Below are 22,460 nucleotides of genomic sequence, written 5' to 3'. Positions count from 1 at the left end.
AACCAGTCACCCCAACAAATAAAGGAAACCTCGGCATCGGTCCTGACTCCTCCTTTTGCGTCAAGCCCTACATCCTGTCACTGCATCCTCTCGCCTGCATCTCTAATCTCCTACCTCATTTCATCTCAATAGCACCCCTGTAGTGGAGGCCATTAGCACTCCTAGGCATCATTCTAACTGATCTGTTTTCCACAGACACCAGAATTACATTTCAAAACCCCCAATTAGACTAGTCTCTCCTTTGCTTGAACCTCTCAATGGCTTTCCACCTCACGTGAGAATGAAAACCCAACGTCTTGGTCAAAAGCCCTGGCATGGTCCAGGCCCTGCCCATCTCTCCTCTCACCCACAGTGACCTTTGAGTTGCTGCAACTCTACCCCAGGCTCTTCCCACCGTAGGCCTGTCTTGCATGCCTGCTCCTGTGTGGAACACTTGCCCCTTTCACATGGTTAGTTTCTTCTCATCATCAGATCTCAGCTTAACCATCACCTCCTAGGACAATCCTCTCATCAAAGTAGACATCTGTATCGTGCTCCACTATTGTTTACAGTACCCGCTCACCCCAGTCCCTCTCTCCTTACCTGTGTGTTTAATATGGTGTACCATACTGTCCGATCTGGGAAGGCAGGGACGTTGAGCACCCAGCAGTCCATTGAACATCTGCCAAATGAGTCCCTGCAGCAGTGTTCTCACCTTAATGCTCCACCTGTTAGCTTTCCAGTCTGTATATTTAAAATTGTTGTTTTATTTTGGTTTACTTGTTTAAAAAAAAAAAGACACAATTGAATGTATTCTTTCTTCAGGTAATTAATGCCAGACTCACTGCCCAAACCCATACATGGGGCTTTTAGCTATGTTGTCAACTACTTAGTGGTTACTAAGCCCCATACTCCTATTTCCCAAGCCTCTTCTTGATGTGTACATGTAATATATTTGCACTGTGTGCGAGTGGGGAGTTTACCATTATTTATTTTCTTAGCATACTTACTAAAACTGTTTTCTACGAGCCAATACAACATGTGACTAAATAACATTTAAAGAGAAATTTTGTTTGGTGCAGACCTGGTACCTCTTTGTGAAGCAGCAGCTGAGGAAACTCGGGCGCTCACCATGGCCCACAAAGAGCTCAAGGAATGAGTCAAGGCCGAGAACAACCACTTTATTAACCTGAAGGTGGCAGGCAGGATGGCTCTGTGAAGCAGGTTAAGATGAGGCATACAGCACTTATTAACCTAAAGGCCTACTGAGAAGAACAGGGTTTCTGGATGAGGCAGGTCAGATTCCGATTTAATGGGCCAACAATCAGTGAAACACACACCCGCCCAGCTAGACATGCAGGATGAAGATACTTCTGTGTGTTCCAGCAGCAGGCAGGGGGTGTCTACCAAAAAGGAGACCTGCCACTTTACTCCAGAACCCAGTACTCCAGACCACAACGACATTCTCAATTAGAAAAACGCAATTTGGTGCCACCACATCCTGACCACTACGGTACAGTTTTTTCTCCTTTCATTTCCCCTTCCCCATTCCTTTATTGTACAAAGTACATGCACAAGATCTGCTTTTTTTAAAAAATTAAATGGTACATTTTGATCGACATCAAATGGAAATGTGATGGGGGAAAAACACTGGCTCTGTAAAATATCCCTTTTCTCCTTTAGTGTGGCCTGCTCATTCAGCTCTTATCTTTATAGTCCAATAGTTATTTTGCTCTCTCAGTTAAACAAACAAAAAATAAATAAAAATCTTTGCATACCTTGTTCAATTGGAGAATTTTAATATTTTTCATTTATTATTGTGAAATCAAGGACAATTTTATAATTTTTTTTGTTACAGGTAGGGCAATGTGTCTTTAAGTAGGGACGAATTACAAAAAATGAATCCTAGATAGGTTTCCCTTCAAATCAAGCGTCTTGTTGTTTAAATAAACTTGTTTTTATAAAATATGTCTAAAAATGGCTAAGTCACCTCTCAAGATCAGCCTGGTTAGTATAACATGAAACTGGTTAATAAACATGAAACTGAATTAATCTTTCAAAGACAGTTATTTTTCAATTTCTCTGTATTTATTATCTCTCCTTTTAGTTACTCTACATACAAATATGTAAGATGAATTTGCACTTTTATTTAAAAAACAATTTTTTTGAAAACAGCATTATTAAAATAACTTGTCAGCCTGGCCAGTGTGGCTCAGTGTCGACCTAGGAACCAAGAGGTCAGGGCACATGCCCAGGGTTGCGGGCTTGACCCCAGTAGGGGGCGTACAGAAGGCAGCCAATTGATGGTTCTCTTTCATCAACGTTTCTCTCTCTCTATCCCTCTCCCTTCTCTAAAAATCAATAAAAACGTATTTAAAATGGTAATAACAATAATTTGTCCTTGTTGAAACATAGCCTAAAAAATATTAGGCTGAAAAATCCTTAGAGAAAAACAGTTCTTTTGCGGTCTTGATTCTGCTGCAATTAAGGTTTTGCACACATCTCAACTCTTCTAGGCAACAATTTTCTCCTGTATTGAAAAAAAAAAAAAAAAAAAAAAAGATAGGAAAGGAGGGAGGGAGGGAAGGAGGGAGGAAAAGGCACTGAGCTGAATGATCTCTCAAGTCCCTTTCCACTCAAAATTTTCTTGATTCTGTTATGAAGACATTAATAAATACACAGAGGTCTGCAGAGCAAAATGATACTAGCTACAATTGTCAGGGGCTCATCATGTGCGATGCACTATATGAAAAGCTCTACATGGCTCTCTCATTTAATAGATGCATATACTAATGATTATTATTCTCCGACTTTATAGGAAAGAAAACAAACTTAAGCTCTAAAAACTCAGTCATATAAGGTTTATGTGGGGTTTTTTCCCCAGACACAATCCTCAATTACCAAAAGGAGAAACAGCTGAGTAAATAGAAAAAATTATGAACTTAGAAAAGAAAAATCAAAGTGAGACTTTTTAAAGCAGCACTTTTGGGCAAAGTCCGCTGTACTGGAGGAGCATGGTACATGCCACTGCCTGCAGGACAAAGGGAACATGAGATGCCAACCTGTCAAAATCACCAGATGCAATGTCTTCTCTTCAGAAAATAGGATTTCAGGACCAGGCAAAAGAAAAACACAGGTATTTACTTTCAGAAGTCAAGCAAACCTGAGGTACTTCCAAGAAAGAACAGATAATGCCCAAAATAAAAGGAGAATTCAAAAGTAATCTTTAAACAGGCATAAGTGGTATTTGAATTTAAAAGAATATTTTCTTTATGCTACCCTATATTTAATATTAACATCAGGATAATAAACTAAAATTAAATATAGTAAAGGAAACAATGAACAAAAATTACATTTTTTAATGTAAAGTGAGAGTTGAACTCAATTTCCCTAAGAAAATAAGTGCAAAATTTTAATGAGTTTTACACCACAAATTGTATTGTTTATGAAATATTTTGCTTGATTCTTTTTATTATATATAGTCTGAATTTTTTCAACTGGTATCAATACATTTATTTATTATTATTATTTTTACTAGTAAAATATCACCATGGTGAAGCCAGTTTCCAGTGTTAAGTTTAAATCTACTCACACACACACAAAAAAGCCCTCCGCTATAAGGTAATAGACACTCATGAGCAGTTTAAGAAAACGAAAATATTTTTGAAGCACCTATATGTCAAACAATTGACCTCAGAAATGGCATTTGTGGTTAAGCGTCAACCTATGAACCAGGAGGATTCAGTCCGGGCACATGCCCAGGTTTCAGGCTCAATCCCCAGCAGGGGACATGCAGGAGGCAGCTGATCAATGACTCTCTTTCGTCCACTGATGTTTCTCTCTCTCCCTCTCCCTTCCTCTCTCTGAGATCAATAAAAATATATTTAAAAAAGAAGAAATGACATTTGATACACTGAGAACAAAGATCACAACTTGATCTTTGTACTTTGTATTTAAAGCATGAATATCAAGTGCTTATAACTGAGAAGCCACACAGAAAGCTACGGGATTGTGAGAGTCCAAAGAAAGGATATGCTTCAGCATCACACATAAGCTGACATAACTGTACAAAGAAGGCAGCTCTGTCTCACCTCTCTTCATATCGTCCTTGCGCAGCACTCACATGTGTCTCCTGTGCTAAGAAACATCCCTCCAACTAGTAAGATATTCTTTGATACCATGTTAAACAGATACCCTGGGAAACCATAACGTCTGTTTCTTCAAACTGCTCTGACGTAAAATAACACATGAACAGCACTTAGCAGAGTGTCCTGCATATATTCAGTGCCAAATCAATAAGATATCACCATGATGATCATCACCATCAATTAGGCCACGGAAGAATAATTACTGAAACTATGGTCTAAAAAGTGAATCTACCTCTCAACGATTCTAGTATCTTTTAAAAAGGCCAAATTCTAATTAAATCTGTGATAGCTTTACTAATATACGCTATATTAAGATGGTTGTAATATACTGGAATTTTCAAGGTTATTTCAGTTTGAGAAGTCTGCATTCTTTTAGCTATACCCAAATTGAAGCTAAACTGACAGAAAGATTAAATGAAAATCCTCAGAGTAGAAAAAATATTTTCTATAGTAATATGAGGTTCTATTTTTTCCAACAGAGAGGGAATGATTAGATTAGGAAAGAATCCACTTCTTTATAACAAATATAATTTGCCCACCTACCTGATAGGTATAAAAATAGCACAAGAAACAAAAATACATCTAAATAGACTGAGTCAAAAGAGAAAGGTACTTCATAGAAAGTATTTTATCATCAGAACAGTATGGTTTCCTATGTTTAAGTTCTATTTATTATGTTATTTTTACAAGTAGCAAAGTCCCTCTGTTTTTCCCCAGCTTCATATACATGAATATAAAAAGCAACTGATTTCCACATTGCCCACCCCACCCCATCCGACTGGGTTGACAGGAAGTTGTGAACCATGAACAGCTTCCTGAAGGAGCAGTGGTTTCCTCCTTCACTTGGTCTTGAACTCTAGCACTCTACTCAGTCATCCTCTTGCTGATTTCTTTTCTATCAAAGGAAACCAAGACTGCATTAAAATAGCACATTCTAACTGGCACATTTAATCAGCCAAGATCATTTGTTCTGTCAGCAAGTATCATTTTTTAGAGGCCTTGGCAAAAGATGTGGGTGAAAATTATCATGGAAAAACATGCCTAAACTTATTTACTCAACTAGTTGATCACTTTGGCTCCAGGGCATATTATCCTCAGGTATTTGAATATTTTCTACTCTCTTTTCTACAGGTACAAATATTCCCACCCAGAAACACACACACAAACATAAATATTCACTTTCTCCCTTGAGTGACCACAGCACGGCTCTGATCTGCTCTTAGCCCTGTAACTCCAGTGGACATACTTTCTTTAAAATTAGTACTGTGAAAATGATTCAAAAAGCATGCACATCATAAAAACATTTTTTGGCATTCTAATTATTAAGTAAGTTACTCCTTCAGCCCTAGCTGGTTTGGCTCAGTGGTTAGAGTGTTGGGCCCGTGGACTAAAGGGTCCTGGGTTTGATTCCAGCCAAGGGCATATACCTCAGTTGCAAGCTCATCCCCAGCCCCGGTGGGAGCACGTGCAGGAGGCAACCAATCGATGTGTCTCTCGCACATCAATAATTCTCTTTCTCTCTCTCCCTTCCACTCTCTCTGAAAAGCAATGGAAAAAATATCCTCAGGTAAGGATAAAAAAAAAAAAAGTTATTCCTTCAGCTCACATTACAAACTGTTTTAAAATGACCCAATTCAGTAATTCTCCTTAAGTTCATAGACATCAAAGAAGTCTAAGCAGAACAAGACTAAAATAAAATATTAAAAAGCCAATTTGAAAACAAAGATGCTAAGTACACATAGGCTTTACCAGCTTAAGGAAATCGATGAGTTTGTGAGCATCTTCCCCAGTAGAGAGGTCTACAAAGTCCTTGGGCAGTCGATAGCTCAGATAGGGACTGGGCTGCACTGTAACTTCACTGTTTGTACAACGGAAAGCTGGAGAATCCTTTACCAAAAAAAAAGAGAGAAAAAAAGAGGAAAGTCTATGAGAAATTTTAAGTCTCTTCTCCAAACTGGAAAAGATTCTATCAAAACAATTTCAACTCCTTGTTCTCTTCTGTACTAAGAAAGGATGAAATAAGATTTTGAAGTAAAAGAAGACACCAAGACTATAAAATATTTCTATATATTGACTACAATACAAACATGAGGTACCTGAAAAGTGTCATCCTAGAGAGCGAGGCCATTCCCTAAATGCTGCCAGGGTGCAGCCTGTGTGCAGTACAAATAGGGTATGTGTCTCTTTAGTTCTGAATGGGTCACAGGTGGCAGGCTAGTTATTGGTGGCCTCGAGCAATCTCATACAGGCCAGACTGCTTTATAAATATTACCGTTTTCTTCAGGTGCAATTAGGAAACACTGCCTTAGAAAGTAAAGTTAATAGTGAGGGGAAGCAACTGCTTTGAATTCCTAACACCTTTATACTTCTATGTAATTTAACTTATTTATGTATCTGTCCCATCACCTACACAAAACTGCAAGCAAAACTGCAAATTCAGGTATCACACTGAACAAGTCTTCACATTCTTTCATGTACAGTTGACCCTTGACAACAGGGAGGTCAGAGCAGTGGAAAATCCTTGCATAACTACAGTTGGCCCTCAGCTTATGCAGTCCCAACCTTGGAGCTAACCCTTCAGCAGTGCAGGTTTTAACTGCATGGGTCAATTGGAAAAATATCCAAGTGTAAGTGGACACATGCAGTTCAAACCCATGTTGTTCAAGGGTCAACTGTACCTGCTTAGAGCCTGCATATAATATTTACATGTTGCCTTGTGCCAAAAAGGATTTCAGAGACAGAGGCCTTGGGTTTGGACTTCACTATGACAGATATCTAGCTGAGGGATGGATGTGTCCAGCAGATGGGGACAGGCAAGAAGACTGAATGGAATAAGACCTAGAAAGCAGGCCAGTTTTGACAGACCAATCATCTGACAGATATTTATTAAACACCTACTTTGTGCTGGACCTTTTTCTAGGTATGGGAGATAAACTGAAAAACAAGACAGGTAGACAGCCAAACAAATACATTAACAAGATTATTTCAGATAGTACAAAGTGTTATAATAACAAAACCACAGGCTGCTATCATAGAGAACCAGGTAGGCCACTTTAGAGGGGCAGTCAGATAAGACCTTGCTAAAGAGGGGACATCTGGATGGAGAGCTGGAAAGTATGATAAAAACAGTCTCCTGAGATCTGCGAGCAGAACATGGCTTTGAAGGCAGTGCAGAGACGCAGGGCTTTGAGCTTCAAGAAACAGAAGGAAGGGCAGGTTTCTGGGAAGTGGAAAACAGACAGGAGGTGACGCTGGGAAAAGGCAGGAGCCGGTTCCTGTTTCCCTTTGTCATCCCCCAACTTCCAAAATAATGTTGCTTAAACTGGAAGGAAGGAAGGGAGAAGGGAGGGAAGAAAAAGGAAAGACTTGATCATACTTGGTCCATAGATTGACTCTTGTACAAACTTCTTCTATTCAATAACTGTGTCTCTCATATTTAAAACTAAGCCTCTCTTGAATAATTTACATTCTTCTCCTAGACACTCAGATTTAACGGCCCACAGTTGTAAGATACCAGCAGGGCAAAATTCCTTCTCATTAATTCAACACTCATTAACTGTGCCTAGCAGTGCGCTATGCCCTGCGGATACGTGGAGAAGCAGCACTGCCCCGTGCTCAGAAGCTGGCCGTCTAAGGCAGGGCACAGACAATTCAGCAGGCAGGCGCCACACAGTGGGCAAGGGCATTAACAGGGAGAAAAATCGAGTTGAGTCAGATCTAGAGAAACAGGGCCAAAGAGGCCCCAGGACAGAGTAAGGATGAAAAGAATTATTTCAGAGATGGACAAAAGGAAAGCTGGTCACACTGAAGGCAGGGCAGCAGCCAGAAGAGCCGGAAGAAACCCAGGAGGGGAGCATGTGCCCCAGAAGCCGAGGGAAGAGGAGTGATGAGACAAGAGGGTAGCACATTCAAATGGTGCCAAACAGCTGGGTGAGAGGAGGGCAGTACATTGTTTACTTGAATTAGCAACAAGGCCGGGGAGCGTTTGCCAAGAGCAGTCTATGTGGATGGCAGGGACTGAGGTTAAACGGGCTGGGGAGTGACGGGGGAGAAGGGTGAGAAGCAGCAGGCAGCAAGGACAGATGGCCATGTAAGGAAGTAGCTGTGACAATATACAACTACTGAGCAGTTACAAAAAAGCGAGTTCCTTAACAGCATGAGGTAAACTAGTATGACCCCACTATGTAAAAATGTGGTGCATTTATACAAAAAACTGTCTGGAAAAAATATTAAGTGGTGAGGATGGCTATTTCTAGGTGGTAGGATTCCTAGTCTTGCTTCTCTAATTCCCTTCTCTTTTTTAAAATTCCCATGTTAAAAAAAAACAAATAACTGGGTTTTTTTATTTATTATTTTTTTGTTAATCCTCACCTGAGGATATTTTTTCCACTGATTTTCAGAGAGAGTAGAGAGGAGAAAGGAAGGGGAAGAGAGGGGGAGAGAGGAAAAGAGGGAGAGAGAGACATATCGACTGGTTGTCTTTCACACGTGCCCTGACCAGGGATTCAAACCTGCAACCCAGATGCGTGCCCTTGGCCAGGAATTGAACCCACGACCCTTCGTTGCATAGGCCAACGCTCTAACCAATGAACCACATAGGCCAGGCCAAAAACATCTGTTTTTAAAAAGATGTAAAATACAATACTCACAAGTTAATACTAAATGAAAAATTTGAGCCTGGCCGGGTGTGGCTCAGCAGCTGAGCATCGACCTAGGATCCAGGAGATCATGGTTCAATTCCCGGTCAGGGCACATGTCCGGGCTGAAGGCTCAATTCCCACTAGGGTGTGTGCAGGAGGCAGCTGATCAATGACTCTCATTATTGATGTTTCTATCTCTCTCTCTCCCTCTCCCTTCCTCTCTCTGAAATCAATAAAGATATACTTAAAAAAACAAAAACAAAAAAACCCTTGAGATATATAAGTTCATATGCAGTATATCTGTATGTAGAAAAGGCATGTGGGTCTCAAGGCAGTAGGATTATGGGTGATTTAGAATTTCCTTTAAAAATGAACATGTAGTACTTTAATAGGCAGAATGAAGCTTTACAAAGTTGTTGTTTAAAGGAAGTTTGGCTGTGAAGATATGGGCTTAAAGATTTTGTCTTTGTAAGATGGAATATCTGAATATGGTTAACTACTGAGAGGTAGGAATTGGTAGGCAGAAAGAGACAGGAAAAACAGGAAAGACAATAAACGACAGCACAAGGTATGTGGAGAGATGGGAAGGAATGATATGCTGGGCAGGTGGAGGTGAGACTTAGGAGGACGGCTGCAGACAAGGTTGGAGGTTTGATGACAATGAAACTGACTGAATTCTCACCAATGGATTATCTTTTCCTATGAAGAAGGACATGAAATCCCTGCTGAGAAGAAAAGGAAGAGAGAGGATCAGAGGAGCATGAAAACATGTGAAATGGCCACTGTGGCTGATGGAAGAGAAGCTGATGAGGGAAACGAAGCACTGTAATAAGGACCACTTGAACTTGGGGTAATGGCCATGAAGAGACCCTAATCTGAGCACCTGGGTCATGTGCCTCTGTCACTGTCAGCAGCCTGGGGACCAGATGAGAATATACAGACCTGTGAACTGACCTCATCCACTGAGATAAAGTTATTCCAGGTAGGCAGAACACAAGGAGCCAAGAAAAAAAAAATTACCAGAAAAAAATATATCAGATGACCATTATTTCTTTAAATAAATTTGAATGAATGAATCTGCACACACACCTTTTTTTGCTCACCTCCATGGGAAAGAATCTATTAGTAAATATGTTATATTCTATACTTCCCAAGGGTGTAAGTCACTGCCTATCCTAGTGCCTAGAGAACTACCCATTACTGAGAGGATTAAAAGATTTCCTTTGTGTCTTTATTTTTACCATCTTACCTGCTCCAGAGCATCTCCTTCACTAAAATCACCTTTTAGGTTTCGTTCAGATATCAGTTCTTCCCAAGTAAACAGCAGTGAATCTGTTACCTCACCAAATGGATTAAAATCGATTAGCCACACCTTCCCCTGTAGGACAGAGAGAAAAATTAAGAGGCATAGACTAAAATCAAACATTCAAACTCTATAATCTGTCTTATAAGAAAGATCATTTTCATATTATTTTACCTAAAATACAATCTTTAAAAATCGTATAACTTATTTCAAAGACAGTTAATTCCCCCAGGTCTCATTAGAGAAAGTCCTCCAGGTTTTATTGAAAAGGAGCCACCTGTCTAAATCAAGTGTCACTGCCTTATCTAAGGGAAGGCCGCCTGTAAATGCAGAGAAGAGGCCTAGAAAAGAAAAGCTGATGAAAACATATATTTCAAGTCCTGCCTCAAATCACATGGGAATTTAAGTCAAAAATCCAAGCAGGAAAAAGGAAAATCTCACAGAAAGTTAAACTGAGCATGACTCAAGTGCGGTCAGGGGGTGTCTGATTATCTTTCAAGATCATCTTTGCCCTGCGGAGGCAGGAAAGAGCCAGAACTTCCTGAGAAGCTGCTGCTGCAAAGGGTGCTTTTTTTAAGTATATAGAAACAGGCATGGAAATGCTCAGTTTTCTTTCATTTTAATGTAATATTTGTTTGTCTACATGTTAGAGCTTAATAGCACATGAAGGGGAGAGCTAAAAAAATATATCAATCCTTAAAAGAAATACCTAACTTCTACTCTGAGGAGAGGTAAGCAATGTGACAGGCTCAGGCTCAGAGAAACAACCCTTTTGAGCTGTCAGAGTGAGTTCAGTTAGTGTCAGGGGCATCTTAGGATAAAGTGGTAGAGCACTGACATTAAAGAACTGGGAATCTGAAATCCTGCCAAGAGAGTAAAGTCTACAGATGACCACGGTGATATATGTGACATTTACTAGACACGTTTCCTTCAAAATTTTATCTTTGCTCCTCTTGATTTTTCTCAAAACGTTCATATCATTGAATCGTATTGTTGTTGATAATTAGGTTTTTCTGTAAATGAGTAGTAATCATGTCTTGATCAGACATAAGTGTGTGAAATTACAAATGCCTAAGAACTAGGTTGCCGAGCTACCATCACCAATATCTAGCACTGTTCCTCATATGGGTTAAAGAAAAACTTTTTTTTTTTTTTTTTTAGAAAATTATTAAGAAATATCTTATTAGGCCTTGCTCCCAACAGTAGAAACATCTGTTAAGTGGCAAAGAACCATTACAGGAAGTTTGCACCACACATCGTTTGGGTAAGTTCCTCATTTTATACAATCCCAGGAGAAAGCCTACATCAGCTCCGCACCCACTTGTACAGTCTTTGACTACATGAAATAACGTGAAGTAATGTCAGCCACAAACTTCTTGATACAATGTCAGCTTTGCTTCTGGGGCAATTACTAAGATGTTTTTGATGTGCTATATGTTATTTCAACAAAATGGGTATTTTCTGACTTCCAAACCCTTTCTACTTGAGGTTTTATAACCAGTAAAACCATCTCATTATAAAAAGAAAAAATATCGGAATATAAAGTTCTATAAACTAAAAATATGGTATACTGTAAAAAACAAAACAAACTTAAAAACACAAATAGATGACTACTTTTAGAACTAGTACCTGGCAGAGTTTGTTCTATAGTTCAGAAGACATCCGCTAATTCAAAGAAAAAGAAAAATAGCTGTCATCAGGCATAAAACTATCAAGATGAGGATTTTATAGCTAGAACATGGTTTTTATGTGACATCTCAGGCAGGAGACGACCTGAGAAATATTTTTAGGCAATCCATCAGATAAGACCCACATATAACCCTTCCTATAATCTACCAGCTGACCAGCCCCACAACCCAAATAAATCTCTGCACTAGACAGACACTATGTCATGCACTGGGGCATAAAGATTAATAACACAGAATCTATTCCTTCAAAGAGCTCAGCCCAGACCAGGCGACACACACCAAAAAAGAGAAACAAAAGCCATCCACAATCACAGTACACAGGGGACAACGGTCCAATACAGATAAGAAGAGGGTATTATAAGACTCTAGTAGAATGTAAGGAGAACCTACCTAAATCTGCATGGTGAAGCTGGAAAAGCTCACCATAGTAACTCAGAATTTGAAGATGAAGGTGATGATGATCTGGGAGGGTGGATGGTGGGAAGAAAATCAGACCATTTCGGGGAAAACAACAATAACAAAAACTAACAGGTGTGAAGGCCATGAAAAGACAGTCCACTCTGGGAACAGGTTATTTTCCAGAGTGTACAATAATACATGGGGGTCCCAGAAAATGGGGGCTACGGGAACTTCAAAAACCTCTCGTTCCAAATCAGATGAAAAACTGGTTAAAATAATCCCTTTAAATGTATAAATGAGATTACAAGAAAGGGGATCCCAGGAGCCAGAAATGAGGAGGAACCTAAAAAACAGAAATAAGCATACAAATTGATGCAGTGGGAAGCCTTGGGTGAGCTTTCCTCCCAGGAACCTCAGGGAAGGGTTTAATATGCACACAGGACAGGAGACTGGCCACGAGGAAGGGGATCAGAACCAAGAAGTGAACTTCAGAGGGCTACTACCTCAGTCAAGGAAGTATAATATAAAACTCCTAATGACTAGAAAAGGAAACAATGAGCTTGTCTTTCTCTAACTGGAGTTTGGGGAACGTGGAAGCAGCAAATGAAAAATTTTGAACTAAGAATCTTTGGGATTCTCACAGATTAAAAAATAAGTTCACTGAAGATGAACTCATGGTAAAATAAACACACTGGTTTACAAAACCAAGAGTAAGTAACATGAATGAGAATATGCAAATAGAACAGCCAGGGGTTAAAGCCAAGAACTGAGGAAAATCATCATCAATCTGAAAGACAATACAAAATAAAGATACTGGTGTTAGGACAACTGGGTAAAAATCCAGAAAAAGACAAAGTTGAATCCATTATCACATGCCAGGACAAATGCCAAATAGATCAAAGACAAATGTACAAGCAGTAAGCCATAAAAGAACTAGGGAAAAAATGGGGAGGTATTTTTTTAAACTATGACTCAAATTGAAAAGTCATAAAATAAATAATATATTTGATCTCCATGGCAAAAGACTAATAAAGTGGGATAATCCCAAAGGCCTAATCTCTAGAATACATAAAGCACTCCTATATGTTAAGGATAATAAATAAGACAATAGGAAAAAATGGAAAAGATATGAGGCAAGAGTTCACAGAAATGACCCTTATGTATATGAAAAAGATAAACTGCATCCTCATTCATAATTAAAAAAATGGAACTTGAAACTATTCTGAAACATCACTTTTCATCTATCAAACCCACCACCACCAAAACCCTAGAAAGTTTGACCATATACCCTGCTGGCAAGCTTTGAGAAAATACCCAGGTATATTTCCAGTAGAATTATTTGGTGTAGCTTCGACAGAGGGTAAACTGCAATGTATATCAAAATTAAAATGCATTTAGCCTTTTGAGCTAGCAATCCCACTTCTAGGAATTTATCCTGTAGATATATTTTGCACATGTGTGAAACAACATATATATGGGATGTTTGCCAAAGCACAATTTTCAAAAGACAGAAACAACTTATGTGTTCATCCACAGGGAAGTAGCTAAACTAAACAGTGGATCCACAGCACAAAACAGTGGGCCACAGTAAGAAGTTGAAAGCTCTCCAAGACACATTGTTTTAAAAAAACGTTTGAAAAGCAAGGTGTATATCATATGCCAACTCTGTGTAAGAAAAATGAAACAAAGATATTCCTTCTTTTTGCAGGAAGAAATACTAGAAGGATATGTAAGAAACTAATAAAAATGAACTTGCAGGAGAACAGGGGATCAGAGGTTTCTACATATATTTTCACACTGATTTGATTTTTAAGCAATGTGAACGTATTAGAAATTAAAAACTTAAAAATAACTCAGTAGGTTTACAGAGCAATGTTTTCCAGGGGCTAGGGCGCAGGGAGGGTCATGAGAAAATTTCGAGGAGTGAAGTAGTTTTACATCATCATTGTAGTAGTGGTTACAAAACTAGATGTGTTTTTCAAATTCATACAATTATACACTAAAAAAGATAAGCTCAACTCTATGTAAATTATATCTCAAAAAAATCTAAGCAAAAAAGAAAATCAATAATTTTAAATGATTTGAAATATAAAACAAATCAAACCCTAAAACACGAGATACTACGAAAAAATAAGCAGATTTGAAAAGTAACCAAAAAGAACCTACAGAAATGAAAAATATAGCTGAAACAATTTAAAACTTAGTGAAGCCCTGACCAGTTTGGCTCAGTGGCCAAAGCATCGGCCTGTGGACTGAAGGGTCCTGGGTTTGATTCTGGCCAAGGGCATGTACCTTGGTTGCAGGCTCAATCCCCCGCCCCAGTAGGGGCACGTGTGGGAGGCAGCCAATCGATGAGTCTCTCGAACATTGGTGTTACTCTCTCTCTCCTTTCCACTCTCTGAAAAGCAATGGAAAACATATCCTCAGGTGAGGATTAAAAAAAGTAATAATAAAAAATAAAATAAAATTTACTGAATAGGTTAAACATATCAGATCAGACATAGCTGAAGGAGAACTAGTAAACTGGAAGATATATCTGAGAAAATTACAAAACACAGTAGAGAGAGAGAAAGAGGCAGAAAATGAGAAGTCAAGAGACATGAGGATAAAGTGAGAAGCTCTAACATACCTACATGTAAATAAAGTTCCAAAGGCCAAATGATAAAAAAAGAAGAGGCAATACTTGAAAAGGCAGCTGAGAATTCTCCACAGTTAACAAAGGAAATAAATTTTTAGACCTAGGAAGTATGACCCAAAAAAGAAAAGAAGCCAAATAACAATGGAACAGTGTCTTCAAAGTGCTGAGACAACAGAACCAGTCAACTGAAAATTATATACCCAGCTAAGCCTGTCATCATGCATGAAGATAAACAAAAGCTTTTCCAGCCAAGCCAAGGACTAAGGGAATTTATTACGAAAGAATATAGTACTGGGAAGAATTGGATCCAGAAAGCTGTGAGAGGCAAGAAGCAGTAGTAAGCAAAGAAACTGAACAGCAACAATCATGACTAATTTAGGGCTATAAACACAAAGTGGAACTAAAAATCAGACATCACCTGTATGACAAAAGTGGGTGCTGGGAATCAGTATATGAAAAAGTCTTTGCATCATGAGGACAACAGGAAGTGAAATTAACTTCAGAACTTATTAAATATCTACATTACAATTTAGTGGTAACTACCAAAATTAACAGAAATAAAAAACTAAACTTCAAAATTATTGGGGGGGGGGAGGAAGAATCAAGAAAAACCACTAATATAAATTAAAAGAAAAAAAAAAACATAGAAAAGCGAAACAAATTGAAAACTCAAGATAAGATGGTGAAAAACATTCAAATATCAAATACAATAAATGCAAAAAATACTCACCAGTTAAAACCAGAAATTATCAGTGATTAAAAACACAAAACCGGTAATATGCTGCTTATAAGACACATGCACATAACCTAAAACCTAATAGCTAAAAAGAAAATGACTGAAAAAGATAAAACTCTAAAACCAAAAGAAAACTGTACAATCAATATTGGGGCAAAACATACTTAAATGCCAAAAGCACAAAAGCATTCTTAAGAATAGAGAGGGTCACCGCCTGATGGTGAGAATTCACTGGGAAAACAAAACCACTGTGAACTAACATTTGTGGAAGAACATAACCCCAGAGTCTATAACACAAAAACTGACAGAATTAGAAAGCAAGAGCTGTTAACATAACCTTGTTTAGTACATGACAGATTAAGTAGAGAGAAAAATTAAGAAAGATACAGTTTTTATGGTTTTAAAGTTTTTAAAAAGATTTTTATATGTAAAAGGTTAAACATATACAAAAGTAGATAAAATAATATAAAGAACCCAATGTATCTAACACTCAGTTTCCAGTGATCTTGTTGATCCCCATGGCCAATCTTCTTTCATCTATATCTCACCCATTCCCCCCCAAATCTGTATTATTTTGAAGGTATCATCCGTCATCATTTCATTCACAAGATATAAAAGACTTTAACATTACAAACAACTGTAGACTACCTGACATATTAGAAACTATACTTTCTATTTCAATCACACATAGAACAGTTATAAAAAAGTGACCAAGTTGCAAAGCCAATCTCAACAATATTAAAAAGACTCAAGACTAGACATAGTAACAAAACAGTAACATAAGGGGACCGGAATAATTTTTCAAGTATCTAAGGCAGTTACTCTAAATTCTAATGGTGCATTAGCATCACTTAAGGAGCACCTTACAACACATATTCCCAGGCCTCGTCCCAGACCATCACTTTACATACATGCCATTAGAATCTATCAGCACTGACTCTACTCACCAGCTGCAGTAAAAAAGTGGACACATCAAAATATTGCCAAGCCCACACACTTTAGTTATATTTCATATAGAGACCATATAAGAGTTAGTTTTCTATAACAAGAGTCATAAAATTATATATTCAAGAAAGTGCCTAACAAACAGTGATACAAGTCCCACTGACTAAATGCATATTAGTTTTACATCATGTTTTAAATCTCTCCTCAGAAACTGTCAGGGTGTTTATATTGGCATGCTTCTCACTTTAAAAACATACAAAAACTTTCAGTTGTGTAAGATCACAGCAGTAATTACTTATGCACTTCTCCAACTTCAATTAAGACATCTGCAGAACTGGACATTTGCCAGGGTAATACTGAGAGACTGGCCATTTAATTGCATTAACATATAATTGCTTCAGTTTTAATATCTGTAAAATGGGAACAAATAATACATACCTCACAGGGGTATATGGATTAAGCAAGATACTGAATTAAATGAGAATAAAGTTCTTCTAAGCTGCACATTTGGGGCAAAGTGCTAGGCTTACTCCCTAATTGACTTTATCTAGCTTGTTACCATGCCAATTCCCTGGGTTTCAAGTCTTGAAGATTAAGCTCCTCAAGATCAGGAGATAATTTTTTTTTTTTTAATCCTCATCCGAGGATATATTCTCATTTGCTTTTCAGAGAGTCCAGGGAGGGAACATCGATGTGAGACACATTAATTTGTTGTCTCCCACAGAGGCCCAGACCCGGACGGGCGGGATCGAGCCTGCAACTGAGACACATGCCTTTCAGTCCATAAGCCGATGCTCTCACCACTGAGCTAACCCAGCTAGGGCAGGCGATCATGTTGTTGGAAGCATGGTATCTAACACATCATAGGGTCTCCATAGATATTGGCTGCCTGAGTGCCTGGACATGGCTACATAGAGCCCTGGGCTTCTGTTTATCAGCTCAGGTTTCTACCCATTCTGTCACACTGGCTTCCCATTCTTTACCTAAGGTTTGTTTCCACTAAGTTGAAACTTTGCCAAGGAACATCCCTCTTGTTTACCAAATCTCAATTTATAACTCCTCTTTCTGATCCTTAATAGATACATCACCCATGAAGGCAGAAGGGTGAAGACAGTGTTATCTTTTGGCTTAACAACAGTTAAGTAAACAGTTAACAGTGATTTGGAAATATGACCATAGGGGCCAAATCCTTTTGTCCAAAAAATGATTCAAAGGTATCACAAGCATCACTTTACAGAGGCTGATGGAATGAGAAACACGGGGGTAATAACATTTGGAAATATATGGGCGACATATTTGGAAAACACACCTGCTGTCTTCTTAACATCTAAGTCAATAAGCACTAATCATGGGACCCAAATTTCTTTGAACAAGGTTGCATGTCTTGATAGTGAAATCTCTGCTGTAGGATTTGTTGTCAGGTTTTTGTTTTCTTTTTCATTATAGAAGTTTCCATCACTTTTAAATTTTAAAAAATAAATATAAACTACTCTAATCCTCATCTTAAGTCTAAAAATAAAAGTGACTCAAATCATGCTAAGGATCTTTAAGTTTACTAAAAATAATTACCTCAATATAAAATGACAAATTCCTGGCCACATTTAAGTGTGCAAACAGACAAAATGTGCCCAGGAGAGACTGCCTTTTGTCTGCTCATCCTAGGGCAGGGCCGGGAGCCTCTGCAGTTCTGCTCAGGCCTTTAAAACCATTCTATGTGGACTTCACTAGACAAGGGCTGGGAGAACTGTGTGGGGAATATCTGATTATTTCTAAATGTTATCTTGAGAAGAAAATAAAGAGGCTTTGTTGAGAAAAAAAATAAAAGTGTGCAAACTGAACTATTTTAAGCATACCTAGACTTCTAACAGCAGTTGAAAGTAGGACATAAGGTGGCCATTTAGCCATGTTAAATTAATGATGCCTAAAATGCAAATTAAAACCTCAAAGAGATATCACCTCACCTGGCAGAATGGCTATTATCAATAAATCAACAAACAAGTGTTGTTGAGGATGCAGAGAAAAGAGAACCCCAGTATACTATTGGTGGTATTGTAAATTGGTGCAGCCACTGTGGAAAACAGTATGGAGGTTCCTCAAAATATGAAAAACAGAACTGCCTTATCACCCAGTGATCCCACTTCTGGGAATATATCCTAAGAATCCTGAAACACTAATTAGAAAAGACATATGCACCCCTATATTTATTGCAGCATTATTTATAACAACCACGATATGGAAGCAACTTAACTGTCCAGAGATAAACAAATGGATAAAGATGTGGTACATGTATACAATGGAATATTATTTGGCCATAAAAAAGAATGAAATCTTACCATTTGCAACAACATGAATGGACCCAAAGGATATTATGTTAAATGAAATAAGCCAAACAGAGAAAGACAAATACCATATGATTTCAATTATATAGACTCTAAACAACAAAATAAATGAATAAACAAAACAAAAACAAACTCACAGATACAAAGAACAAATTGATGGCTGCTAGATGGAGGGGTATTGGGGGTATAGATGAAAAGGAGAAAAGGATTAAGATGTGCAAATCGCCAGCTATAGAAATAGTCAAGGATGTAAAGCATAGGAATAGTTTATAATACTGTAATAACCATGTATGGTATCAGATGGGTACTACGTCTAATCACTTTATTGTACACCTAAAACTAATATAATATTGTACGTCGACAGTAATAAAAAAAAATTTAATTAAAAAAAATAAAAAACCCTGGATGGGTAGCTCAGTTGATGATTGTCCTGATATGCCAAGGTTGTGGGTTCAACAAATCGATGTTTCTCTCTCTTCCCTCCTTCTTTTCTCTCTCTAAAATCAATCAATCAAATAATCACCAAATCATCGTCATCATCTGGGAACGTTCAGTCAAGATGGCAGCATAGGTAACCATGTTACATTTTCCCACAAACATATCAAATTACAACTAAACTACAGAAAAACTTCATTCAGAACCACCTGAAATCTAGCTAAGTAGAAGTCCTACAACTAGAAATTTAAAGAAGAAGCCACAATGAGACTGCTAGGAAGGGCAAACGCTCAGAATGGCCTGGTCACATGCCAACATGTACTGGATAAAAATTGTAAGGGATATCTTGGCTGCAAAGGTCCCCACTGTGGAGTGAGGGGTCCCAGCCCCATACCAGGCCCTGAAGCCCAGGGTTCCAGCGGGAATAGAGGCTGAGTGAGATGGAGGCTGCTAGAGTCCCAGGCAGTTCCTCTTAAAGGGCCCAAACACAGACTTACTCTGACTCACTCCCTCTGACCTCCAGTGCTGGGACAGCAGCCCAAAAGGCACCAGGGACATACAGGGAGAAACTACAGTATCTGACATCAGAGCAAGAGCTGGAGGTGCGGGCAATTTTATCCCAGACAAAAGTGCTGGCAGAGGACACTGTTCCTTTGATGAGCCCGCCCCCCACAGAGAAGGCAAGCAGGTTCCATATCTGAGTCTCCATCAACCTGGCTAACACTGTTTGCCCCACCCTGGTGATTCCCTGAGATTCCCCCCACCAAACTTACGAGCCCACCCAAGCTGTTTCCAGGGACTTTTCCATAGGAATGGCCTCTCTTGGCTCATCTTCTGACTTTACTAAAATCTCTCAAACAAGCAGCATCTGCCCTCAGCATGCCCCAGATCTCTTTCTAAGTGCCCCCAAGCCCAGCACTAGGGGCAGCTGGCCTTGGTTCACAGCTGAGCCTCTCCTGGGCACCTCCAAGCTCAACACAAGTAGCAGGCAGCTGCAGATCACTTTGTAGCTCAAGCCGGGTGGCCCTGCACAAAACTCAGGCAGTGGCTGACCTTGGCCCACACCTCCCTGGAGGCCCCAGAGCCAGCACACTCGGTGGACGGCTTGAGATCCACGTCACACTACCTAACCTCCACAATGACACACTTAAGGGGCAAACTCAGCGAGCACCAGAGCCCTGATGAAATAAGTACTGCTTTGTGGGACAGGCTCCTGCACAGCTGATCCTCCATGGTTGTTGGTAGTCACAGCCAGTCCTTGCAGTGCATCAGCCTGGGGGTAAATCCCTCCCACTGATGCGCCAACAGCAATCAAGGCTCAACTACAAGCGGAGGGTATATAGCCCACATGGGGGGCACACCTCAAGTACCCAGCTTTGATGATAGGTGAGGCCGTGCCACTGGACCCTACAGGACACCTACAACATTAGGCCACTCTACCAAGCCCTAGAGATGTAACAGTTCTACCTAATACATAGAAATAAACACAGGGAGGCTGTCAAAATGAGTAGACAAAGAAACACGTCCCAAATAAAATAAAAGAACAAAACAAATGAACTAAACAAGAGAAAGAACTCCAGAGAAAGAACTAAATGAAATGGAGATAAGCAATCTACTGGATGCAGAGTTCAAAACACTGGATATAAGGATGCTCAAGGAACTTAGGGAAACAGTAGGTGAACTTAGAGAGAACTTCAACAGCATAAAAAAGGACATGGAAACCATAAAAAAGAACCAGTCAGAAATGAAGGATACACTAACTGAAATGAAGAATAATTTACAGGGAATCGACAGTAGAGAAGATGAAGCCAAGAATCAAAGCAGCAATTTGGAATATAAGGAAGCAAAAAACACCCAATCAGAACAGCAAAAAGAAAAAAAGAAACCAAAAAAATGAAGATAGTGTAAGAAGCCTCTGGGACAACTTCAAGCATATCAACATTCACCTCATGGGGATGCCAGAAGAAGAGAGAAAGAAACTGAAAACTTACTTGAAAAAATAACGACAGAAAACTTCTCCTACCTGGTGAATGAATAGACATACAAGTCCAGAAAGTACAAAGAGTCCCAAACAAGATGAACCCAAAGAGGCTCACATCAAGACAAATCATAATTAAGATGCCAAAAGTTAAAGACAAACAGTGAATCTTAAAAGCAAGAGAAAAGCAGTTAGTTACCTACAGGGGAGCTCCCATAAGACTATATCAGCTGATTTCTCAGAAATTCTGCAGACCAGAAGGGATTGGCAAGAAATATTCAAAATGATGAAAAGCACCCAAGGTTACTTTACCCACCAAAGTTATCATTTAGAATTGAAGGGCATATAAAGAGCTTCCCAGTCAATAAAAAGCTGAAGGAGTTCATCACCAGCAAACCAGTATTACATGAAATGTTAAAAGGGTCCGGTTTAAGAAGAAGAAAACAGATAAAAAATACAAACAATAAAATGGCAATAAATACATATCTATCAACAAGTGAATCTATAATGAATCTACATGGAGATGTAAAATACAGCATAGGAAATACAGTCAATAATATTCTAATAACTATGTATGGCATCAGATGGGTGCTAGATTTATCAGAATGATCACTTAGTAAGTTATATAATGTCTAATCATTGGGGTGTACACCTGAAACTAATATAATATTGTATGTCAACTGTACTTAAAAAATAAAGAATTTAAATTTAATAATAATAATAGTGATGATGATAATCCCCAAACTTGTGGTACATAATTATTGACAATATTATTAAGTATATTTTAAGGGGAGATTCTTGACCACTGTGAATTTCAAATACCTGAATTTGAGAAAATATTTTTTGAGCAGTCAGCCCTTTACATTCATAATAGCTATGTAGTCCTTGTTTTAAAGTAATCATTCATAGTGTTTACTTACCCTACTGTCTCTATATATATCGAATACAACTGTAAAAAAGAAAAAACTCAAAGTTAATAACAAACTACCTGTTTCATGATCTAAGCCTCCTTTTGAAAATTAAAATGCATTTTATTATTAGTTACTCCAACAGCAGAATATAATTAACCTGGAGGATTTCATCCTTCTAAATCTCAAAACTTTAAAGATAAAAAGACATGCTGCAATGTCTTATTTACATAATTTTGTTTTTCCTTTCTCTACCATCAGCCATAATCCATTACCTTTAAAAGTTCAAATACTGACATCATCTCAACCAGTTCACCATTATAA

At 38.6% G+C, this 22,460-nt stretch overlaps 1 protein-coding gene across 1 annotated transcript in view; it reads right to left on the bottom strand.

The window, feature by feature from the left end:
- Positions 1–2,045: 2,045 nt before the first annotated feature.
- CDC123 (cell division cycle 123) overlaps positions 2,046–22,460 on the bottom strand; it is a 53,255-nt gene continuing 32,840 nt past the window's right edge. The window contains exons 10-13 of the mRNA XM_081127992.1: positions 22,149–22,177; positions 10,017–10,145; positions 5,877–6,014; positions 2,046–5,022 (exon numbers count right to left, since the gene is read on the bottom strand). Of these exons, the coding sequence (XP_080984118.1) occupies positions 4,996–5,022; positions 5,877–6,014; positions 10,017–10,145; positions 22,149–22,177 (323 nt within the window). The 3' untranslated portion in view covers positions 2,046–4,995. The remainder of the gene's footprint in view (positions 5,023–5,876; positions 6,015–10,016; positions 10,146–22,148; positions 22,178–22,460) is intronic.

Source organism: Miniopterus schreibersii (genome assembly GCF_964146895.1).
Source record: "Miniopterus schreibersii genome assembly, chromosome: 1".
In the NCBI taxonomy this organism is placed as follows: domain Eukaryota; kingdom Metazoa; phylum Chordata; class Mammalia; order Chiroptera; family Miniopteridae; genus Miniopterus; species Miniopterus schreibersii.
The sequence above is the reverse complement of the archived record's forward strand: the minus strand, read 5'-3'. Positions and strand labels throughout refer to the sequence as shown.